The sequence below is a fragment of the Ziziphus jujuba genome, chromosome 7 (assembly GCF_031755915.1).
Source record: "Ziziphus jujuba cultivar Dongzao chromosome 7, ASM3175591v1".
Lineage (NCBI taxonomy): Eukaryota > Viridiplantae > Streptophyta > Magnoliopsida > Rosales > Rhamnaceae > Ziziphus > Ziziphus jujuba.
Window position 1 is genome coordinate 24,889,107 of NC_083385.1, and position 19,472 is coordinate 24,908,578.

A 19,472-nucleotide genomic window follows, 5' to 3' on the forward strand; every position below is an offset into this window, starting at 1 on the left:
ATATATATATATAATTTTAGAAGTATTTATAAATTTGAAATTAATATCAAAGTCTTGATTGAAAAAGTTTAAAATATAAGATACACTTTAATATTGTAATCAAAATAAAAAGACTAGAAAGCATTTTTAATCCTAACAAATTACCAAAATAGAAAATATGTGAAAAGGGAGCACAACAACATTCACATACACAATTTGTATACTTATTACCCAAAAAAAAAAAAAAAAATTGTATATGTATAAGTAAAATCTCTTTGAACTATACTTATAATTACACTTTGATCTTAAACATTTTTTCTGATATTTTGGTATTTTAATTTCAACTGTTAATGTATTTTGGTACTTAAATTATTTTTTGTTTACCTTTTAGCAATTTTGGAACGTGAAACTACTTTATGCAACATACTTTAGTCTTATAGAGTTGTATGACAATGTAATTTTGTGTTTTTTGGTTACAATAAATACATTCAATGCTTGAAAACTATTTAAAAGTTAGATTAATCGAATTATACCAAAAAAAATAAAATATATGGATCCAAATGTCAAAAAAATTTAAAAATCAAAATGTAACTATAAACATAGTTTATGTACAACGGAGCCAATAACCTTGTGCCAAGTTGTGTGAGTTGGTAGACAATTTCTTTTTCTTTCTTTTTTTTTTTTTTTTAATAATTACACATATTGTTGTTATTATTATTATTATTTTTAAAATCTACTAGTAATTATGTTGAATGTTATTACAATAAATTGCTTTATAATAATATCTTCATCTAATCATAAAATTTTTTGATCACAATCAGGTTCAGTTATAAATAAAAATAAATTCTATACTATAATAAATTATTAAATTTTAGATCCTCTATTATACAGCTTTACCTCGACATAACAATAATAATTATTTACATATTGTAAAAATATAAGATATCATACATTTTAGGTTCAATATGATATAAAATATTTATGTAAATTTTTTTAAAACAATGACTTATGTTTTAAATTTGTTACAATTTATCAGTATGTAATAACTGATTAACATTGATACTTTTTCTGTAAAAATCTCAATATGATATAAAATATTTATATGAAATTTTTTAACAATGATTTATGTTTTAAATTTGTACCATTTATTAGGATAATAACTCATTAATATGGACACTTTTTCTGTAGAAATTAAAATATTTTTAACTACAATCTTATTAAACTATAATTTTTTTTCATAATTATAAAATTGATTTAGATCCAATAATATAATTATGGCGACATTTTAGTGGAATTACCGCTAACATGGTTGTATTTGATAAAATTTTTCATTTCATTTTCAGGGACAACAACTACAAGTACAGCTATTATAAAGCTCTAAACACACCAACACATTCTTTACACACACTCTCTCTTTCTCCGAAACATATATTATCATTTTCTCTCTCTAAGAAATTGACACGTCATTTCTCCCGCTTTATCCAACCACCGCCTGCCTCTCTCTCCTCCAAACTCGGTTTTTGTTTCTCTCTCTTTCAATTTCATTTTTGTAAGTGTCGTGGCTCAGCTGAGCTGTTCAACACTGTTTACTATGGTCCCACACACACTCTCTCTCTCTCTTCTTTTCCGTGTATATACGCTGTTTCTCTCTCTAAATTCCACGGCGTTTCCTTCCTCGAGTTTTCTTTCTTTGTATGAAATCAACCCCACAATTCCCAAATCCAAACTCTCTCACTTTCTTTCTCAGTCCTCCCAATACGTTCAAAATTTCCTAATCCACTTCTAGATTTTTTTTTTTTTAAATTTTTCTCTCTATCTCTTCTCTTTTATTTATAAATCTATTTCTCTGTTTTTCGTAGAGATTTTTTTCTTTAATTTTTTTTTTTTTTAAGTAATGGGTAAAAAATTGCCTGCTTGGTGGCCGAGAAAATCGAGTAAGAACAAAGAAGAACATCGACAGAATCAGCTTCAGCACCAAAACCCACATGGAAACCACAACAGCTTCCTAAAATCTCCCATCAGGACCGATAATAAGAAAGCCAAAGACAAGCCCAAGAGCTTTGACGAAGTCTTCCCCCGCGGTTCGCCGAGGGCCAGCAAGGACTTTGGTGCTCCGGGTGGATCATCTTCTGCGTTTTCGGGTTTCGATTCGGATGGTCCAGAGAAGCGTGGCCATCCTCTGCCTCGGCCATCTGTATCGTCCACGCAAAGCATTGGGATTGATCAGGCGGTTGGGTTGGGATCCGGGTCGTTCTCGGGTTCCAGCGTTAGCTCTTCTGGGTCTTCGGAGGACCACCCGGTTGCTCATGATCATGGTCAATTTAGTGCTTTCAGGTTGGGTTTGAAGGGATCACCTGCTTTGGGATTTGGGTATTGGTTTTTGAATTTTCATGTTCTTTTTTCTTCTGTAAAATTATGTCTTGGATGAATTTGATTTCAAATATGGGTATGCGATTCTTGGGGGATTGGTTAGTTAATGTTTTTACAGTTATTTGAATTTGTTGGGTTACAGCTTAGAAATGTCAATCATTAGTTTTTCTTTTTTTATTTTTATTTTTATTTTTATTTTCCCTTTAAATTTATTTGATAGGAATTGTTAGCTTTTGTTAAATTGGGAGTTTCAGTTATTATTATATAACCTAACAAATTTCTCTGCCTCTCTCTCTAGTTTTTGCTATAAAAATTGATTGGCTTTGTACCTGGGCTTCTCTGATTTTGAATTAAGAATTCTACCTGTCAGTCTGATATTTGTTCTGCTCTCACGGCCTTTGTTCCCTTGGAAAGTTTCTTTTTCGTTTTTATTTTTATTTTTATATTTTTGGTGGCCAGAATTTGGTTGTTTTGAAATGTGAATTTCCTCCAATCGATAAAACCACACCACGTGGGTCTGCTGTCTGTATTATTCTCTCCCTCTTGAAACTTTTAGAGCAATTCTTGCACTCTGAAAGTCTATACTTTGTTACCATCTATTGGATTTTTCGTGTAAGTGGATGTTCATCCTTCCACATTAGAATTACATTATTTTATGAGGATATAATGGATCGAACTTAGTCGACAAATTTCTTTATAGTTGATGGACAATTCGTCTAGAAATTTTGGTTATACCTTTTTGGCTTGAACTTTGAGTATTCTTAACAATTGCCATTGTTTGAATTTAGTTTAAGGTTTTTATGTGTGGTTCCTATTATACTTAGCTGGTTTCATCATCTTTTACATGACACAGCTACTCCAAGTCTTAAATATAAGAGATGAATTCTATCAACATATTTTATGTATAAGGAGAAAAAATAGTGAACGACTAAGAATTGTTACAATTATGCTTCTCCAAATTCTACTGCTGAATGTAATTCGTGTCATATATTGATATCAGAGGAAATGGCGATCCGAAATTCAACGCAAGGTCAAGAAGCCCAAATCCAGGGTCTAGGGGACCCACTAGCCCCACATCCCCTCTCCATCCTCTGTTTAGTGGCATGGGTCTCGAGTCTCCAACGGGGAAGCAAGAAGATGGAAAGAGCCAATGTCATCGGTTGCCTCTTCCGCCAGGTTCCCCTACTAGCCCTTCTGCCTTGTCTAACACTAGAAGTGGTGCTGTTACTGAAAGCGCATCCTGCACAGTCTCAAAATGGAAAAAGGGAAAGCTTCTAGGGAGGGGAAGTTTTGGCCATGTTTATGTTGGATTTAACAGGTAAATATGGTTTTTTACATGGAATATTAATGCTTGATTAGTAAGAAGGATACAGCTACAACTGATGTAAGCAGATTTTTTATTTATCTTATTTTATTTTATTTAATGTAGGCAGAATTTCTAAAGTAGTCTCTCTCTCTCTCTCTTTACACATGAGAAGAACTACAAGTTCACACACACATATATAATCTCTTTTCACTTCAATTTAACAATATATAATACTTTTTTTGTCAATTAATGGTCAAAGTTAACTAATATTCCATGTTATGGTGCATATGTTGAATATTTTTCCTTTCTTTTCTAGGAAATACATTAATAACAAAACAAATGGCTGTTTATGTTCCTGTTCCGACCGTTAAGTGGGTTGTGATGACTTGATATAATAGTTAACTTCATTTTTTAACAGCTTAAGCTTTATAGGATTTACAGTAACTAATGTGGTATCATAGCATGGTTTTTTATGTGGTCTTCTAGTCAATTTCTTCTAACTCTATTGCTCTGCACATGTGAGGCACATTTAATCCTGTTAAGTGTATGTAATATTGATTTGTTGTTGGCTTCCACTTGCTAAAGTTTAAGATTTCGAGATTAATGGTTAATGAATGCCCTAAGTGTATCAAACTTAGATAACTGTTTATAAAATACAATTTTAGATAAAATGAAGACTTTCTTTAGGTTATTTTGTTTATTTTATTACTCTTAAATGATGTGTCTGCAACTTCAACAGTGAAAGTGGACAAATGTGTGCGATAAAAGAAGTCAGGCTTGTTTCTGATGATCAGACATCGAAAGAAAGTCTTAAGCAACTGCACCAGGTATTCTTTTGTCCACTCACCTTTGGTTGTATTATGCTTTATTGTTATTTCTGCAGTATTGCTTTAAAGTATGCAGCTAGTAGTAGTTGATCTGGTATCCTGGAAATTTGATGGATTTCTAACTCAGTTCATTATTCTTAACAGGAGATATATTTGCTTAGTCAGCTCTCACATCCGAACATTGTTCGCTACTATGGAAGTGAATTGGTAATAGTTACTCTACTGCTTTCAAAATGACATGCACATGAAAATCCAACCAAACATGCCCACATGCTCACTGATTCAGAAATACATTTATCACTTATGGGTTAATTGTGAAATTTGTCCATCGTTTAAAACTTTTGGGATCTCTTCACAGGCTGAAGACACCCTCTCAGTTTATTTGGAATATGTGTCTGGTGGTTCGATCCACAAATTACTTCAAGAATATGGCTCCTTTAAAGAACCTGTTATTCAAAATTATACCAGGCAGATTACTTCTGGGCTTGCATACTTACATGGAAGAAACACAGTGCACAGGTACTTGGGTTCAACACTGCTATTTATTGACTTAAAACAATATGAACTCATAGGTTCTTCTATCTCTCTAGTCATTTTAACTGACATGTTTCCATGGCAGGGACATCAAAGGGGCAAACATATTAGTAGATCCCAATGGCGAAGTCAAGTTGGCAGATTTTGGCATGGCTAAACATGTATAGTTTATCCAGCTTCTGTATAGTAATATTAGTCTCAGGAAGGAAATATATGACACTATGAGTTCATAAATAATATAAGGTGTAGACATGTTTTCCATGGTCCATTTTTATCCAATAATTGGAGCAGGAAAATATACTTTGTATGAAAAAATGTTCTAGCTCCAAAAGGCAAGAACCAAAAGTTTTCTTTTTGAGCATGTTATGTATAAATGTAAAGCATGTTTAATAAGTTTGCTTCACTTCAAGGCTAGAAAAATCTTTCATTAATAAAATCTGAAAAGTATGTTCTTTTGGCCACTGGCCCCCCTTTTTAACCAAAAATAATAATGATAATAATAATAAAATATGAAATGTATGATCTTTTCCAAGTTATTGAATTTATTAAGGACTTGAGAAATCTAACTTTCTCCTATTCTTGATCAGATAACAAATTGTTCTTCGATGCTCTCTTTTAAGGGAAGTCCATACTGGATGGCTCCTGAGGTATTTCTCTCGTTTGCCCCTTTCCTTCTCTACCCTTCTATCACCCACGATCTCCCTCTATCTTGTTTTAATGTTTTTGTTTCTTTTGTTGGTTTCAATATTATGTCAAGTTTCTTTTTTTCTCCTTATTCTTGTTAATATGCATTAATTTTCAGGTTGTAATGAATACCAATGGATACAGTCTTGCGGTGGATATATGGAGCTTGGGGTGTACAATTCTTGAAATGGCTACGTCCAAACCTCCATGGAGTCAGTATGAAGGGGTGCGATATAATTTTAAGAACATAATTCTGTAGAACTGGTCTTTGTTATCACGAGCTTTTTTGGAGCCAAAATTATTTAATTTTGTTGGATTAACAGGTGGCTGCAATATTTAAAATTGGGAACAGCAAAGATATTCCAGAAATCCCTGATTATCTTTCCTATGATGCAAAGGATTTTGTGAGGTTATGCTTGCAACGAGAGCCATTGTCACGTCCTACAGCATCCCAACTGTTAGACCACCCTTTCATTCGGGACCAAACAACAACAAGAGTTGCTAACATCAATCTTACCAAAGATGCCTTTCCCTATGCTTTTGATGGAAGCAGGACACCGGTAAGTCCATGAAGACGCTTGTATTTACATGTTGTAAGTTTTGCATTTTCTTTTGCTGCATTAAAATGTATGATCATATACATGATTTTAATTAGTTGAATTGAGCGCATATAAGATAACCTATATTTCAATCAAACATTTGAATGTGGATACAATGTGGGTGGTGGCATCAATATGATCCGGTAAGTATTGTTCAGTTGGTAAGTGGAATATAGATAAAAGAATAGCAAGAATATGTGTGAAGCTATGCACCATTGCTTTTTATAGAATCTTCATACTTTATTTTCCTTATTAGAAAGGAGGCTGAAGCCAAAAGGTTACTGTGTAACCTCTCACAAAGAAGAGTTCCCACTACAATATAATTCACATCTTGATTCATTATGTTTTCTAAAACAGGTAAACTATTATTCAAACTAAAGGAAGCTAACCATTACCTTATTACCTTCTCAATAAACATGAGATAAAGAAAACACCAATTTCTCTCCGTGAAGTTTCTACTGAAAAGGATTATACTAACCATTTCTAGTCTGAGAAACAGCCAACCTAGAATCAGTTTTTGCTTCCACTTTCCTGAAGCTCAATTTCCGGGTAAGATTAATAAATATAAAAGATCCCACACTACAGGTAAAGCTTTTTAGTTGAAACAAGATTGACAATAAATCCAGCCATCCGTTGATCCACTCTCTCTCTCAGAAGGCCACTGTTCCTGCATATCATGAACTAGATTTATGACACCATCAGTATTTTGCTTTTGGCTTAGTAGGTTTTTGGCATATCTTTTTGGTAATTTTTGGAATTTTAGCATCTTCCAATGTTCTTCATTTAGCAGTATGAATTATATAATTCAAGATGATCACATTTTCATTATCAGGAAAAAAATCCCTCAACTACCATTTTATTCCTCTATTTCCATATGAGTAATATAATTCAAGATCATCACATTTTCATTATCAGGAAAAAAAAAAAAAAAAAAATCCCTCAACTAACATTTTATTCCTCTATTTCCATATCATCCAGCAGGTTGCCAAAATAATAGTTTCCATTCCAACAATCAATTAGTAAACCGCTACTCTAACTTCCCTGAACTTTTTAGATTTGTTTCCTTGCACTCTTCTTGATTTACTTCGACATCATGAATCCAATTTTTTCCATTGACACATGTTAAAGTAATGAAGCACTTGCTGTAGAATAATAATATTGTCCCCAGTTTGTCATTTAGGAATGGAAATAGTTTGAACAGGATAAAATTGGAATGACATATCTTGCGAGATATCTTCCTTTGGAATGACAGTGATTAAGGTGGAATCTGACCCTTTGGGAAGCTCTTTCAGTCAAAAAGATTCTCTGAGCTAGATAAAAAATGCTGTTCGTTATTATTCCAAAAAATTGGAAAAAAGGCAGGGAAGTTCGTTAGTTCCAGGAGTTTTTTTTATCATTAATTTTGAACAAGGCATTCTTAATCTGATTTTTAAATAGTGGATCATTAAATAGTCCCCAATCTTCATCAGCGAGATTAGGAAATTCCACACCCATTTCCTCAACAGCTTCAGATGTATGAAGCTTCCTGAAGTGATTCACAGCTGAGGATCTCAATTTTTTTTTATTCAGTCCGCTCTGTGTTGTCATTTTTAAGCATCTTCACTTTGTTACTTTTTCTTCTTCTAAAGTTCTAATCAATGTACAAATCTGCTGTTGCTTCTTGACATGAGATCTTTTCTTCAGATTGCATGTGAAATCAGAATTTTCGAAAATAATTATAATTATACTCTACATTGTTTTTTCTTAGTTGAGAATAAAATTGCTTAGCTGAAAATAAATTTTTTTATGAATGAGTGCCTGAAAAACAATGACTTACTAGAAATGTTCTTAGCTCTTCTACTTTGATTTAAGCTAACCTTTTGGTGTCAATTTCTTTTCATGAGCAGCCAGCTTTAGAGCCTGTAGTAACAACTTCAAGACCTTTGAGGAGCCCCAGGTAACAGCGTCTCCCCTTAACACTGATTTTAATTCGTTATAGTTAATTTTTATTTTTGATTTCACAGGTTGTTCACTTTTCTAATATGTACTTATATGCTACAGAGAAAATACAAGAGTGATTGCTTCTTTGCCTGTATCACCCTGTTCAAGCCCGTTAAGACGATATGGACCAGCATACAAGAGCTGTTTTCTTTCTCCTCCTCATCCTACGTTTGCCATGCCAGGACAAAGTGCATACAATTTGAATGACTACTCATCATATCAAATGAGATCAAGCCCATTGCATATTCTTGATTCTTGGCGTGAAATGCCTCTAGCAAATTCCCAAACACCTGGTGGATCCCCAAGAACGAGACCGATTTGAATTTGTGTATGAACACTATCAGACGATGAGTTTTTTACTTCGTCTCCCACAGTGCCATATGGACTGGAATTGCCCTGCTCTTACTCTTAAAAGTATATTGGTTTTGGCAGATAAAGTTTTGCCTACCCTTTGCAGGAACATTTGAACTCCATTATGTGTGGGAATCTGGAAAGGGGTCGGTTCAGGGGCTTGGTAAAACCTTCTATGCATGTGGGAGGCGCTGGTTTTTCAACCCTGTAACGGTATCTTCATGATTGTTGTAAATGGAAGGTGGCCACTGTTTGTAAAAGTTATGTTGTACATCAGTTAATGGCAAAAAAAAAAAAAAAAAAAAAAGTATATATATTTTGCTTATACCAGCACTTCCAGGCTCCAGCTGCTTACTGATCCACAGGTGTAGAACTGTGTTATTTACTTTGATCTATATTTTTCTAATCTTTCGACCGTTTGAGCTGTCAAGATTTTTCTCATAATCTTTAAATTTGACAGGTAGAGAATGGGGTTGCAAATTATGCCTAAGAAAAATGGCAGCACAGTTTTGTTTTCTTCTTGAAGTAAACAGTAACAGAAGAAACAAGTAAAAAATTTGCAAACAAGGAAAACCTACCAATTGTCCAATTAATATCCACTGTTTTTGGTAACACAATCCAATGTCAATAAGATGACATGGAAAACTCTAATCTCTAGAGGATGGAAAAGAGTTTTGTTGTATTTGTATAAGAATCTTTAGAGCTTTTTTTTAGGTAACAACTTGTCGTCAGTAAGAGCTTGCTCTAACTTACTGAAGGTTTTTCTAGTCGAAACTCTCGTGCGTTTGCACCAATGTCTAGGAAATGTTTGACTTTTTTTTTTTTTTTTTTTTTTTTTTTAAACTATCAATATATTTTTAATAATTTGTATTAAATATTAATTTATAATTTAAAAATATTAAAATTTTAACAAGTATAATAAAATGTTAAAAAAAAGTATATATATGTATAGGCTCGGTTTATTTTAGATTGAGAATTGTCTAATTTGAACGAACCGATTATTGGATAAAAACAGTAAAACAACATGAAAACTTGATAACATGCTTTAAAAAATATTTTTAGAATATATCTATATATATATATATTATATTTAATATTTTATTAAATATTTATTATTTATTACCATTATATAGTAATTATTTTCTTACAAATAATACTCTAATCATCTATATAATATTAATTTTGAAAATATCATTATTTTTTATTTTTTATTATTGAACCATTAATTAAATATATTTTATGTTAATTATATTAATTGAATTTTATGTGTTCATTAATTATACAATGATTTAATGAATGATAATAGATTTGTGTATTTAATATTGAAAATTTAATTGATTGTGTTTGGATTATTTTTACACACATAATATGATACGAACCATGACACTTTATAAAAAATAATGCTAGTTATCATCATCAATGTTTTATTATTTGTAAATTTTATGTGCAAATATAGCAAATTTAATAGGCTACCATTTAAAATTTATTTTTTTAAAGTAGATCTTCAATTGAAAAATTAAAAATATTACATGTAACCGATTCATATTTGCTCAATCAATATAAATTTCATTGATAACAATGAATAGTGATAACAAATAGTAAATTTTTATTTGATGTTAGGTCAAACTCGCACGAATTATAAGATTTTTAGGATAAAAACTTTTATAGCTGACATAAATATAAATAACCATTCAAAAAAATATTCGATAAATTATTTTATAAACTTAGTATATGTAAGTGTAAATAACCATTCAAAAAGACATTTGGTAAATTATTTTATAAACTTAATATATGTTATTTTATCTTTATATAAAGTTTTTTTTTTTGACTGATTATATGTTCTAGACATTTTTTGTCTTCTGGTAGACTCGAATCCAATGTAGAAAACATAGGTGAAATTATTTTTACCGACTGAACTACCACATTTGTCTTATCTTTATATAAAGTTGCACAATATTATTATGTGATTGAATTAACGTCCCACACGTTATTAATGAAAGTTGTATGAAGTGCCACCGTATGTTTTATTAATTTCAGACGGTTTATTGCAAAAATAAAAATATAAAAAAATAAAAAGTAAAAAAACTGCTGGTCAGTTGGAGGTCCACTACTCGTGATTATAAAGTAGAAGGATATTTAGGTAATCTTCGTGAGTCTTAGGAACCATAGAAAAGCGAACAGGGTGTGGGTTGTAAAAAGCCAATGCGTTAAAGAGTTGCAGTTAATTTTTTTTGTTTTTGTTTTTGGGGTTTTAAAGAGAGGAAGAGAAGAGGAGTAAAATTTCCCTCCATTTGTTCCTTCCTGCCTATCTTCCTGTGGAAGCTTTGAGAAATGTAATTTAAGATTTTTCAAATAAGACAAGAGAAGAGAAATAGATAGATAGATAGAGAGAGAGAGAGAAAGAGAGAGAGAGAGAGAGAGAGAGGGAATTATTATGCCGATAGAAATGCCAAAGGGTTTACCATTTTCGGTGGATACGTGGAATCCATGTTCAAAGAGGAAGAGGCACCATTTCTTAAGTCATGCCCACAAAGACCACACCCTTGGCATCTCCACCCACTTCTCTTTCCCTATTTACTCTTCCCTTCTCACCAAATCCCTCCTTCTTCACCACCACCCCCAGGTTCTCTCTCTCTCTTTTTCTTTTTTCAAATATCCATTTGATTTGATTTACTTTGATTTGATTTTCTCTTTTTGGGTTTTTTTTTTTTTAATTGTTTGTTTTTTATGTATTGCAGCTGGATGATTCTTTGTTTGTTGGAATTGAGGTTGGGCAATCGTTGGTCATCGATGACCCTGATGGAGCTTTCACGGTTATGGCTTTCGATGCCAATCACTGCCCTGGTAATTTGATTGTACTGTTTAATTTTATCCTGGTTGGATATATTTTTTTTTGTATGGATTTTGTTCTTTGTTCGCTCACTGAGGCTTGGATTTTGCTATTTTTCTGTTTTCAATTTGATTTCGTTCTTTTTTAGCTTTCCATTTTTGCCAAATCAATTTTTATGAAGTTTCCAATTTTGGTAAGCATGTATGATTGGATTTCTCACTCCACCTCTGTTTTCGTGAGAAGTCTCATCATTTTTATTCGTTCGTGTTTTGCGATACTACGGTTTTCTAAGAGTTTATGAGAATAAAATCATTTGGAAATATTGTTAAAGAGTGTAAAAATATTTGGGTTGAAGTTTTTAAGTGATTGATGGATATTAATTTTGTTTTATTTTCATTTGTTTAGTCTCCTTTTCCAATGTCTTTCATGTGACCTGATGATGGCTTTTATTAATTTAAATGAGAATTGTAGGCAGATAATTGTTTTGTTTGCTGAACCAAGGTAATAGTCTAATAGATTTAAGAGTCTTCTCGTTTTAGATCAGTCAAGGAGACTAAACTATTTGTTTAAGATTAAGATGTATATTGGATGATATATAAGATTACTCACCATCAGTATCATAAAGTGTTGTTCATTTACAAGTGGAAATATTATGGGGTCACATGCCTTTTGGGCATATATTGCAAGTTTTCTAGTTGATTAATCTGGTCACTTTCACATAGTACTTTAAAGCTCAACCACTGGCTCTTTTAGTCTGGACAATCCATTTTCTAAAATTTCGATAAATTTGTCTGTTTCAGATCTATAGATTGTAAGTGTCTTTTTTGATGTTAAGAATGCCTTTGTTGATGATGCTGCATAAGGTGGTCATGATCCATTCTTGTTCGTTCAGCTTGACAATATACTTTTTCATATTCCTTTTCGTTGTACAGTGAAATCAAGCAGAGAAATTGACTACGTGCATTTATCATATACGTGGAATTTGAACATATCTTTTAACATACTAGAATTGTAACGGTATTTATTCCTGAATATTGGTATGGCAGAAGGCACTTGGTAGAATTAGATAAAGATGGATTATGGTAATGCTTTTATATGGTATTTTAGCGCATTTGTTATTTTTGGGCTAGAGTCACATACAAGTATACCATGCAATGACTGGATGGATACTACATATGATATACTGCATGATATTCTTGCCTGATGATTTCCTTTTCCTATGCTTTGCCTGATCCTATGATCTATTGAGCACATACATAGTGAGTTTAAGATCTCTAAGATTTCTCCTGTTTCCTATTTACTCTCTTTCATTTAGGATGAAATGTGGAGGAGGTTTATTTGCTTTGTATATAATTCACTTATAAAACATACAGTGATTTTTGGAGAACTTTATTGACAGATATTCCCTTGTCTGGGATGGAATTATAAACTTCAGGAGCCGTGATGTTCTTGTTCGAAGGAAATTTTGGTAACATCCTGCACACAGGAGATTGCAGACTCACACCTGAATGTCTGCAAAATTTACCAGATAAATATCTTGGAAGGAAAGGAAGAAAACCCAGGTGTCAACTTGATTATGTATTTTTGGACTGCACATTTGGGAGATTCTCTCGAAAGATCCCCAGTAAGCATTCAGCAATCCGACAGGTAATTTGTGGTTTTCTTCTTCTTCAAATGCTCCTTAATTCTGTGCAAGTTGGCCTTGAAAAAGATGCAGTGATGTCTTAAATATCAGTCTATCACTAAGCCTACAACTGTCCCCCACCCCAAATGGTCTTGATGAACAAATGATCATAGGTGTCTGCCCATGTTCTGAGTATCATTACACTGGCTCGCAACCATTTTATCTCCAGTTAATATCGATCCTAGGAATTTCTTTTTGAATCTCTCATTGATTAGGTATTTCTTGCTTTAAGTTCTGAAGATACAAATTTTCAACTGGTACCTTATATTGCCTGCTTATGTTTATAAACCGCTTTTCATTCTAATCAACGAAGATGTTTATCAAGTATTCAAGTCATATTGATCTATGATGCAGTTCTATCATATGAAGTTTCTGTTTTCTTTAGTGATCATTTCTTTATAATTTTGTCTGTTTTGCATAGCCATCATATAGAGTCATCATAAGCATTATTTCCTTTCTGCTAGTCGCTGAGGTTGCTATTGGTACAATACTAGTATGCATAGCATTTAAAGACTAAAATTATATATATATATATTTTTTTTTTTCTCTCTAGATTTTACTAAGAAATAAATTATTTTGGTGCTTCTTTTTTTTTGGTTACTGTTTCATTGCCATTAATTTAGAAAGCTCTTTTCTTTTTATTATGCATGCACTGTATTACTCTCTTCCTAGCCCTTTTCCAAATTGTTTGCATTTCATTTTGAATTGGTAAGGGTATTTATATTCAATTTTTCAGTTGTATCCGGACAGTTATTGTTTCTTATAATCTGCAAACTGCTTGTCTTTGCTGCAGGTTATCAATTGTATATGGAAGCATCCTGATGCCACTGTGGTCTATCTAAGCTGTGATCTTCTTGGCCAGGAACAGATATTGGCTGATGTATCCCAAGCATTTGGATCCAAGATATATGTTGATAAAGCCACCAATCCTGAGCTTTTCCTTGCTCTGACACTTATAGTTCCTGAAATCATCACCCATGATCCATCTTCTCGCTTCCATGTATTTAGTGGATTTCCTGAACTCTATATAAGAGCAAAAGCAAAGCTTGAGGAGGCCCGGGCTAACTCGAAGCCTGAGCCGCTTATAATTCGTCCTTCCACACAGTGGTATGCATTTGAGGAAGGATGTTCGGAGGATGAAAATCATAGAAAACAGAGAATTAGCGAAGCAGTAAGGGACCAGTTTGGAGTGTGGCATGTTTGTTATTCAATGCACTCATCCAGAGAAGAATTGGAATGGGCCCTTCAACTTCTTGCACCTAAGTGGGTTATTTCAACAACTCCCAGTTGCAGGGCTATGGAGCTAAACTATGTTAAGAAGCATTGTTTCAGTGCTCAAGCTTCTTCAAATGATTCTCTTTGGAAGCTTCTAGACCTTAATTTGGAAGCCTCATCATTTACAGATGTATCAGTCAAAAGCGTGCATTGTCCTCCAATGCTTGAAGTTTCTACTCAAAGCTCTGGAGTCTCTCAATTGCAACAGGTAAGGATTTCCACTGGTCAGAAAGAAGGCTTTAATCTGTCTCCTCCAAGCCATAGGATGCCCATCACATTATTTGGTAGAGCTAGACTTGGTCTCCAAGAATCTCCTTCTAGATGGGAGGAGAAAATGGTAAACATGAAAGATCTTTCTCAAGATGTTGATAATCGATCTCAACAAGAATCCTCATTCCATGAGGAAGAAAATTGTGCAATGACTTGTACAAAGCCATTAGTGAAGAAGCTGAAGGTAGAGGCTGATGAAGTACAATGTGATAAGCCTTTTGAAAAAGAATCAGAAGTTTGCAAGGATAATCAGTCTTTTATTGGATCGTCAAAGTGCTTCAATGAGCGTTTAAGAAGGTTATACAGGTCAATGAATGTGCCTGTGCCAGAGCCTCTTCCATCGTTGGTGGATCTTTTGAAAGCCAACAAACGTGCCAAGAGGTAGTTTCAATCCCGGTTGAACTTTTGAGCAATGCGTCATATTCATCTCTTCCTATGCTAGGGAGAATAGGCTAACAATAATATACTTGTTTTATGATTTACCCTGGAATCCGTAGGGAAAATAAAAGAATATAATTAAAAATCTTTCATGTTTTCATCAAAAACAATAAAATTTTAGAAATATATCTTTTGTAACCCTTTTTTTTTTTTATATATTTTTTAAACTTCTTTATTTTTAATTATATATATATATATATATGTATCTATATATTATTCTTTTACCCAAACATTGACGGTTAAAATAAGTTTTACTTTACTCAGATTTTTTATTCCAAACATAGCTTAAACCTTCCTGCTGTGGATAAATGGTGTACAAGATTTGGTGCTTCAGTTGTTAAAGTTGCTAAGGAAGAAATGAGTCGTTGTTTAATTTCCTGGAATTCACACTGTAGTGTCTTATATTTCTCTATTTGTATGGAAAAGCTGGTTGCTATTCAACAAGATCGGAGTTTTGTATCACTCAATTCCTTATGTTTGTCTTGCATTATCAATGTGGTTGTAGGAATTCATTTTTAATAATTCATATTTCTTATGTCACTTTATATTATGTGTTTATTTCACTATTCTCTTTTTCTGATGGTTTAAATAGAGGTCGCAAAAAACCTAAAACATGAATTTATTCAAATTAATTCAACTAACCTGAGGTAGATTTATCAAAACAAGAAGAAAGAAAAATTGACTTCTATTTAGAATTATTCTTTTCTTGTGTCTTACATGTTTGTTAAAATGCCTCAATGGCCTTCTTTTTATATATTTTTTATTTATTGTTATTTTTTCTTTTTAATGTCTGAAAGGCTATCTCTTGGTGTCTGCATGAAAATTTATATGTACCAACACAAAAGGATTCTATGCAATCAAAGTTGCCATGGCATGCTTCTTTTGGTTCTTTATTATTACCCTGATTTGTCAAAATGTGAGAATTGGTATCCCAAACCATACGACCAAGGGAAATGTACAAGATCAAGAATGGAGGACTACAATTTTAACACACATTCACCTAGTGAGGGTTCTTTAGCCTTTTAATGAACCAGTTTTAAGGGTATCCACCTCCCATACAACAGAAGAACAATCGTTGCAAATTTAAAAAAAAAAAAAAAAAATTGAATTACTGAAAGAGCTAGTATGCATGCAAAAATATTAAGCTATAATATTTCACTTATGACTTAAAACTTATTTTGAAATGACATAATGATATGGCCTGTGGTTGAGAAGTGTAACTAATTCTGCATTCCCTACAACACATTTTCAATAACTATGTCCTGAAAATTTGTATCATTTTAATACGAGTTGCTTTAAAAATTTCAAGCAAATGTGTTTTTGATAATTTACAATAATTTTCTCTATTTCAATATTTTAGACTCACGACCTCCCAAATATAGGTTTGAGTGGTTTATCCAACTGAGCCAACTGTTACTAGCAAGTTTTATATATCATTACATATATGGAAAAAGAAGAAACAATTTTTTTTGGTGGTTAGAAAAGAGTATCAAACTAAGCTTATAGTATAGATATATCTCAAGTAATGGATCAAATAAAAATGAATTAGACCACTTTTGACACAGATACGGTAGCAGTTGGATTACAAAATTAGTAGGAATGGAGACATTCTATATATATACTTCTCCACAGAATGGGAAGAAAAAAATAAAAGAAGGATATCCTTGATTAGTAAATTGAGCTTCTCATTTTGGAGCCTATATTCAGAGTCTCTCATAATCAAGTTTCTCTGACTGCAAGAGGAAACAAAAATCAGCAACTGCAACTAATAAATAAAAGCATAGAAGAAATACTTCAATAGTAAAAAAAAAAAACCTGTACAACTGTATTTGTCAGTGATACGAGCCCAAGCAACTAAGCTGTTGGTTACCACATAGTTGAAATGTACCTTAATAAGCATATCTGTGGGAAGCCAAGCTGGTGCTGTTGGGATTCCAACCCATGCAATCTATCAAAATATTAAAAATGTTAATTATTTGCATTTTATTGAAAATTTTTATGGTTGGGTAGTTGGTTTTTCAAAAATGGTTGTCCTACTGTGTGGATAATTTAAAGGGCCTTCATGATAAGATTGATATAAATATTATATAGGAGAAAAAACAAAAAGATGATTTTTTATTTTTATTTTTTATAGCTCTAGTTTTATTTCAAAGTTAAAATTCTCTCAAATGGTTTTATGACCCTAGGATGAGAATTCATAACTAAATGTTTCAGAAAGAATTAATGAAGATATCATAATAGATGGAAGATAAGAAATAAAAAGAAAAAGAGAAAGCTTTAGAAACCAGCAGAATTTTCTTACCAATGCATACTCTCCAGTTTCAAAGATCCGTAAATCCAAGACCTGAAAGAGTTTGATTTAGTCACTCGATTACGTAAACATCTCTCAATAAATTAAGGAATTTCATCATCATTTCGTTGTTTTAGCGATTATTAAGGAGAATATTTATGCTTTTCACTTTTGATTCTTCTATTCAACTGTGTATAATTTGCTTAATTACTTTAAATTGTTGTAAATATTAATTAGTTATAGTTAGAATTTGTTAAGCTTGCTAAATAACTATAAATTTGGAAGGGAAAAAAAATATATCTTATTGGAAATCATTTTAAGTTGTTTTTAAATTGGTATTCATGTATTTTTTTTTTTTTTCCACTTTAAAGTTTGTGCTAATTGATTTGTCTAGTAAATCTTAACTAAATAACTAGCATATGAAATAAATAAAGTGCTTATAATGAGGTAAAAGAAACAAAATTTTACCAAAAAAAAGAAAAAAAAAGAAAAAAACTAAAAGCACAAACATAAACTACATGTGAAATAACTGTATTACTGAGTTGTGTAAAGAAGCATGAAGAAAATACCTCACCACGGTCTTCATAAATATAGTCCAAGCCTTTGTAATAAGGCGGATGGCCAACAGATAGATACTGAAAATTTCACAAATATCTCAGTTTTCCAAAGGAAAAAAAAGCAACACATAAAGAAAATCTTCTTTATCCATCAGTTTCTCATTTCTTCCTAATACTTTTTCTCAGAAGATAAGAGAAAATATCCATATTCTCTCATCGATTTCTAAATATCAATTTACATATTACTGCCGAGGTGAGTAAATGCAGAGAATGGATGCATTTAATTTCTCTTTAAATATATCTGCTATTTCAATTTTCAAGCATATGGGGGAAAATTTATTTTTTATTTTTTATTTTTTTTGACAATTTTACAAACAAAAAACCAAGCGGCCCTTTCATATGCTAAAATTGAGATATATATAGTTGGATGAGAAAAAGGGAATATTGGCCAACGTGTCCCAACTTTTCTCTTCATCTAGAGATTTGTTTTCATAAATATTTTGAAAGTTCTAAAAAGCATAAAATAAGTTGCAAATTTGACAATTATTGTCGGAATTACAATATCAAAGGTTTCTCCAGAACTCAATCAGGATTTTGCATTTATTTTAAAATAGAAAGAAACAAATATTCAGTAAAAGCTCGAAAAAAATGAGAGGTATGACTTTAATAGAGAATATTGAATACTTACATTAATACTATTAAGATACTTCTCTTTATCTACTCGCACAATTTGACCTTTCTTCACTGCCCAAAAAAGAATAAAAATAAAAATGAACCAGTTCTTTTTTTGTTTTTGTAATTTTCCTCCAACAAATTCAGGGAAAAAGAAGAAGATGAAAAACTAACTTGAATAAACAGGCTTTTTAGGCCTGGGAGGAGTAGTAGTAGGTTGAGCATTGGAAGAGTCCTGGGGTTTTGGCTGAGTGAGCTTGTCCTTATTATCTGGTTGTTGATCTGAAGCTTTTACAGCTCTAATGGACGGAACAAGAAGAGGGTTTCTTGTCAAGATCTGTGGGGAGTAAGAGAAACGTGGGATAGAGGTTTGAAAGAGTTTAGGAGAGAAAGCCATGGCAGACACAAACAGAGAGCTTCCAGGGACACTCTGTGACCTCTTCTATAATAATATTGGCTACAAGATAAGAGAAGATGATGATGATGATGATGATGATGATAATGCTTCCTTTTATTTCTAACGGCCAGATTTTTAAGACAAAAATATGTTGGTTCGCGGTCTTTGCAGACTCGGTTAATTTTGCCACATCATATTACGAGTGAAGTAAAGTAACCTTCTAATAGGTCACTTCAAATAAGTAACCTTTTAATATCCAACCAAAAGAAAAATTTAACTTTCTAATTAGGATTTTTTTTAAGTTATTTTTTTTAAAAACTTTTTACCCTAAAATGACAGTTTTTTATTAATTCATTGTTCTCAAAACATACTTGTATTTTTTTTTTTGGGAGAAAAATGTATTTTAGCGATATATAATTTTTTTTGGGG

At 32.1% G+C, this 19,472-nt stretch overlaps 3 protein-coding genes across 8 annotated transcripts; 2 read left to right on the plus strand and 1 right to left on the minus strand.

The window, feature by feature from the left end:
- The first annotated feature begins 1,538 nt into the window (after nucleotides 1-1,538).
- Nucleotides 1,539-9,060, plus strand: LOC107425633 (mitogen-activated protein kinase kinase kinase 3). Of its 2 annotated transcripts, none has more exons than XM_048478969.2 (11): nucleotides 1,539-2,349; nucleotides 3,350-3,667; nucleotides 4,395-4,482; nucleotides 4,627-4,689; nucleotides 4,841-5,001; nucleotides 5,102-5,177; nucleotides 5,604-5,663; nucleotides 5,819-5,926; nucleotides 6,024-6,260; nucleotides 8,186-8,235; nucleotides 8,340-9,060. In XM_048478969.2, exons 1-11 carry the CDS (start codon nucleotides 1,874-1,876, stop codon nucleotides 8,599-8,601), a joined length of 1,899 nt encoding a protein of 632 aa, XP_048334926.2. In that variant the 5' UTR covers nucleotides 1,539-1,873; the 3' UTR covers nucleotides 8,602-9,060. The 2 variants fall into 2 exon arrangements, with proteins under 2 accessions (XP_048334926.2, XP_048334927.2); XM_048478970.2 differs by having other exon boundaries at nucleotides 1,541-2,313.
- A 1,873-nt stretch (nucleotides 9,061-10,933) lies between these two features.
- Nucleotides 10,934-15,672, plus strand: LOC107425632 (uncharacterized). 2 transcript variants are annotated; one of them, XM_060819116.1, is made up of 4 exons: nucleotides 10,934-11,253; nucleotides 11,369-11,474; nucleotides 12,896-13,107; nucleotides 13,938-15,672. In XM_060819116.1, exons 1-4 carry the CDS (start codon nucleotides 11,065-11,067, stop codon nucleotides 15,072-15,074), a joined length of 1,644 nt encoding a protein of 547 aa, XP_060675099.1. In that variant the 5' UTR covers nucleotides 10,934-11,064; the 3' UTR covers nucleotides 15,075-15,672. The 2 variants fall into 2 exon arrangements, with proteins under 2 accessions (XP_060675099.1, XP_060675100.1); XM_060819117.1 differs by having other exon boundaries at nucleotides 11,219-11,253; nucleotides 12,860-13,107.
- A 942-nt stretch (nucleotides 15,673-16,614) lies between these two features.
- Nucleotides 16,615-19,152, minus strand: LOC125423851 (NAD(P)H-quinone oxidoreductase subunit O, chloroplastic). 4 transcript variants are annotated; one of them, XM_048479485.2, is made up of 6 exons: nucleotides 18,821-19,148; nucleotides 18,663-18,718; nucleotides 17,987-18,052; nucleotides 17,430-17,471; nucleotides 16,943-17,075; nucleotides 16,615-16,860 (listed from the first exon to the last, which is right to left on the minus strand). In XM_048479485.2, the coding sequence occupies exons 1-6, from the start codon at nucleotides 19,041-19,043 to the stop codon at nucleotides 16,847-16,849; spliced, it is 534 nt and encodes a 177-aa protein (XP_048335442.2). In that variant the 5' UTR covers nucleotides 19,044-19,148; the 3' UTR covers nucleotides 16,615-16,846. The 4 variants fall into 4 exon arrangements, with proteins under 4 accessions (XP_048335442.2, XP_048335443.2, XP_060674753.1 ...); XM_048479486.2 differs by having other exon boundaries at nucleotides 17,016-17,075; nucleotides 18,821-19,143; XM_060818770.1 differs by lacking the exon at nucleotides 17,430-17,471 and having other exon boundaries at nucleotides 18,821-19,152.
- Between the last annotated feature and the right edge of the window lie 320 nt (nucleotides 19,153-19,472).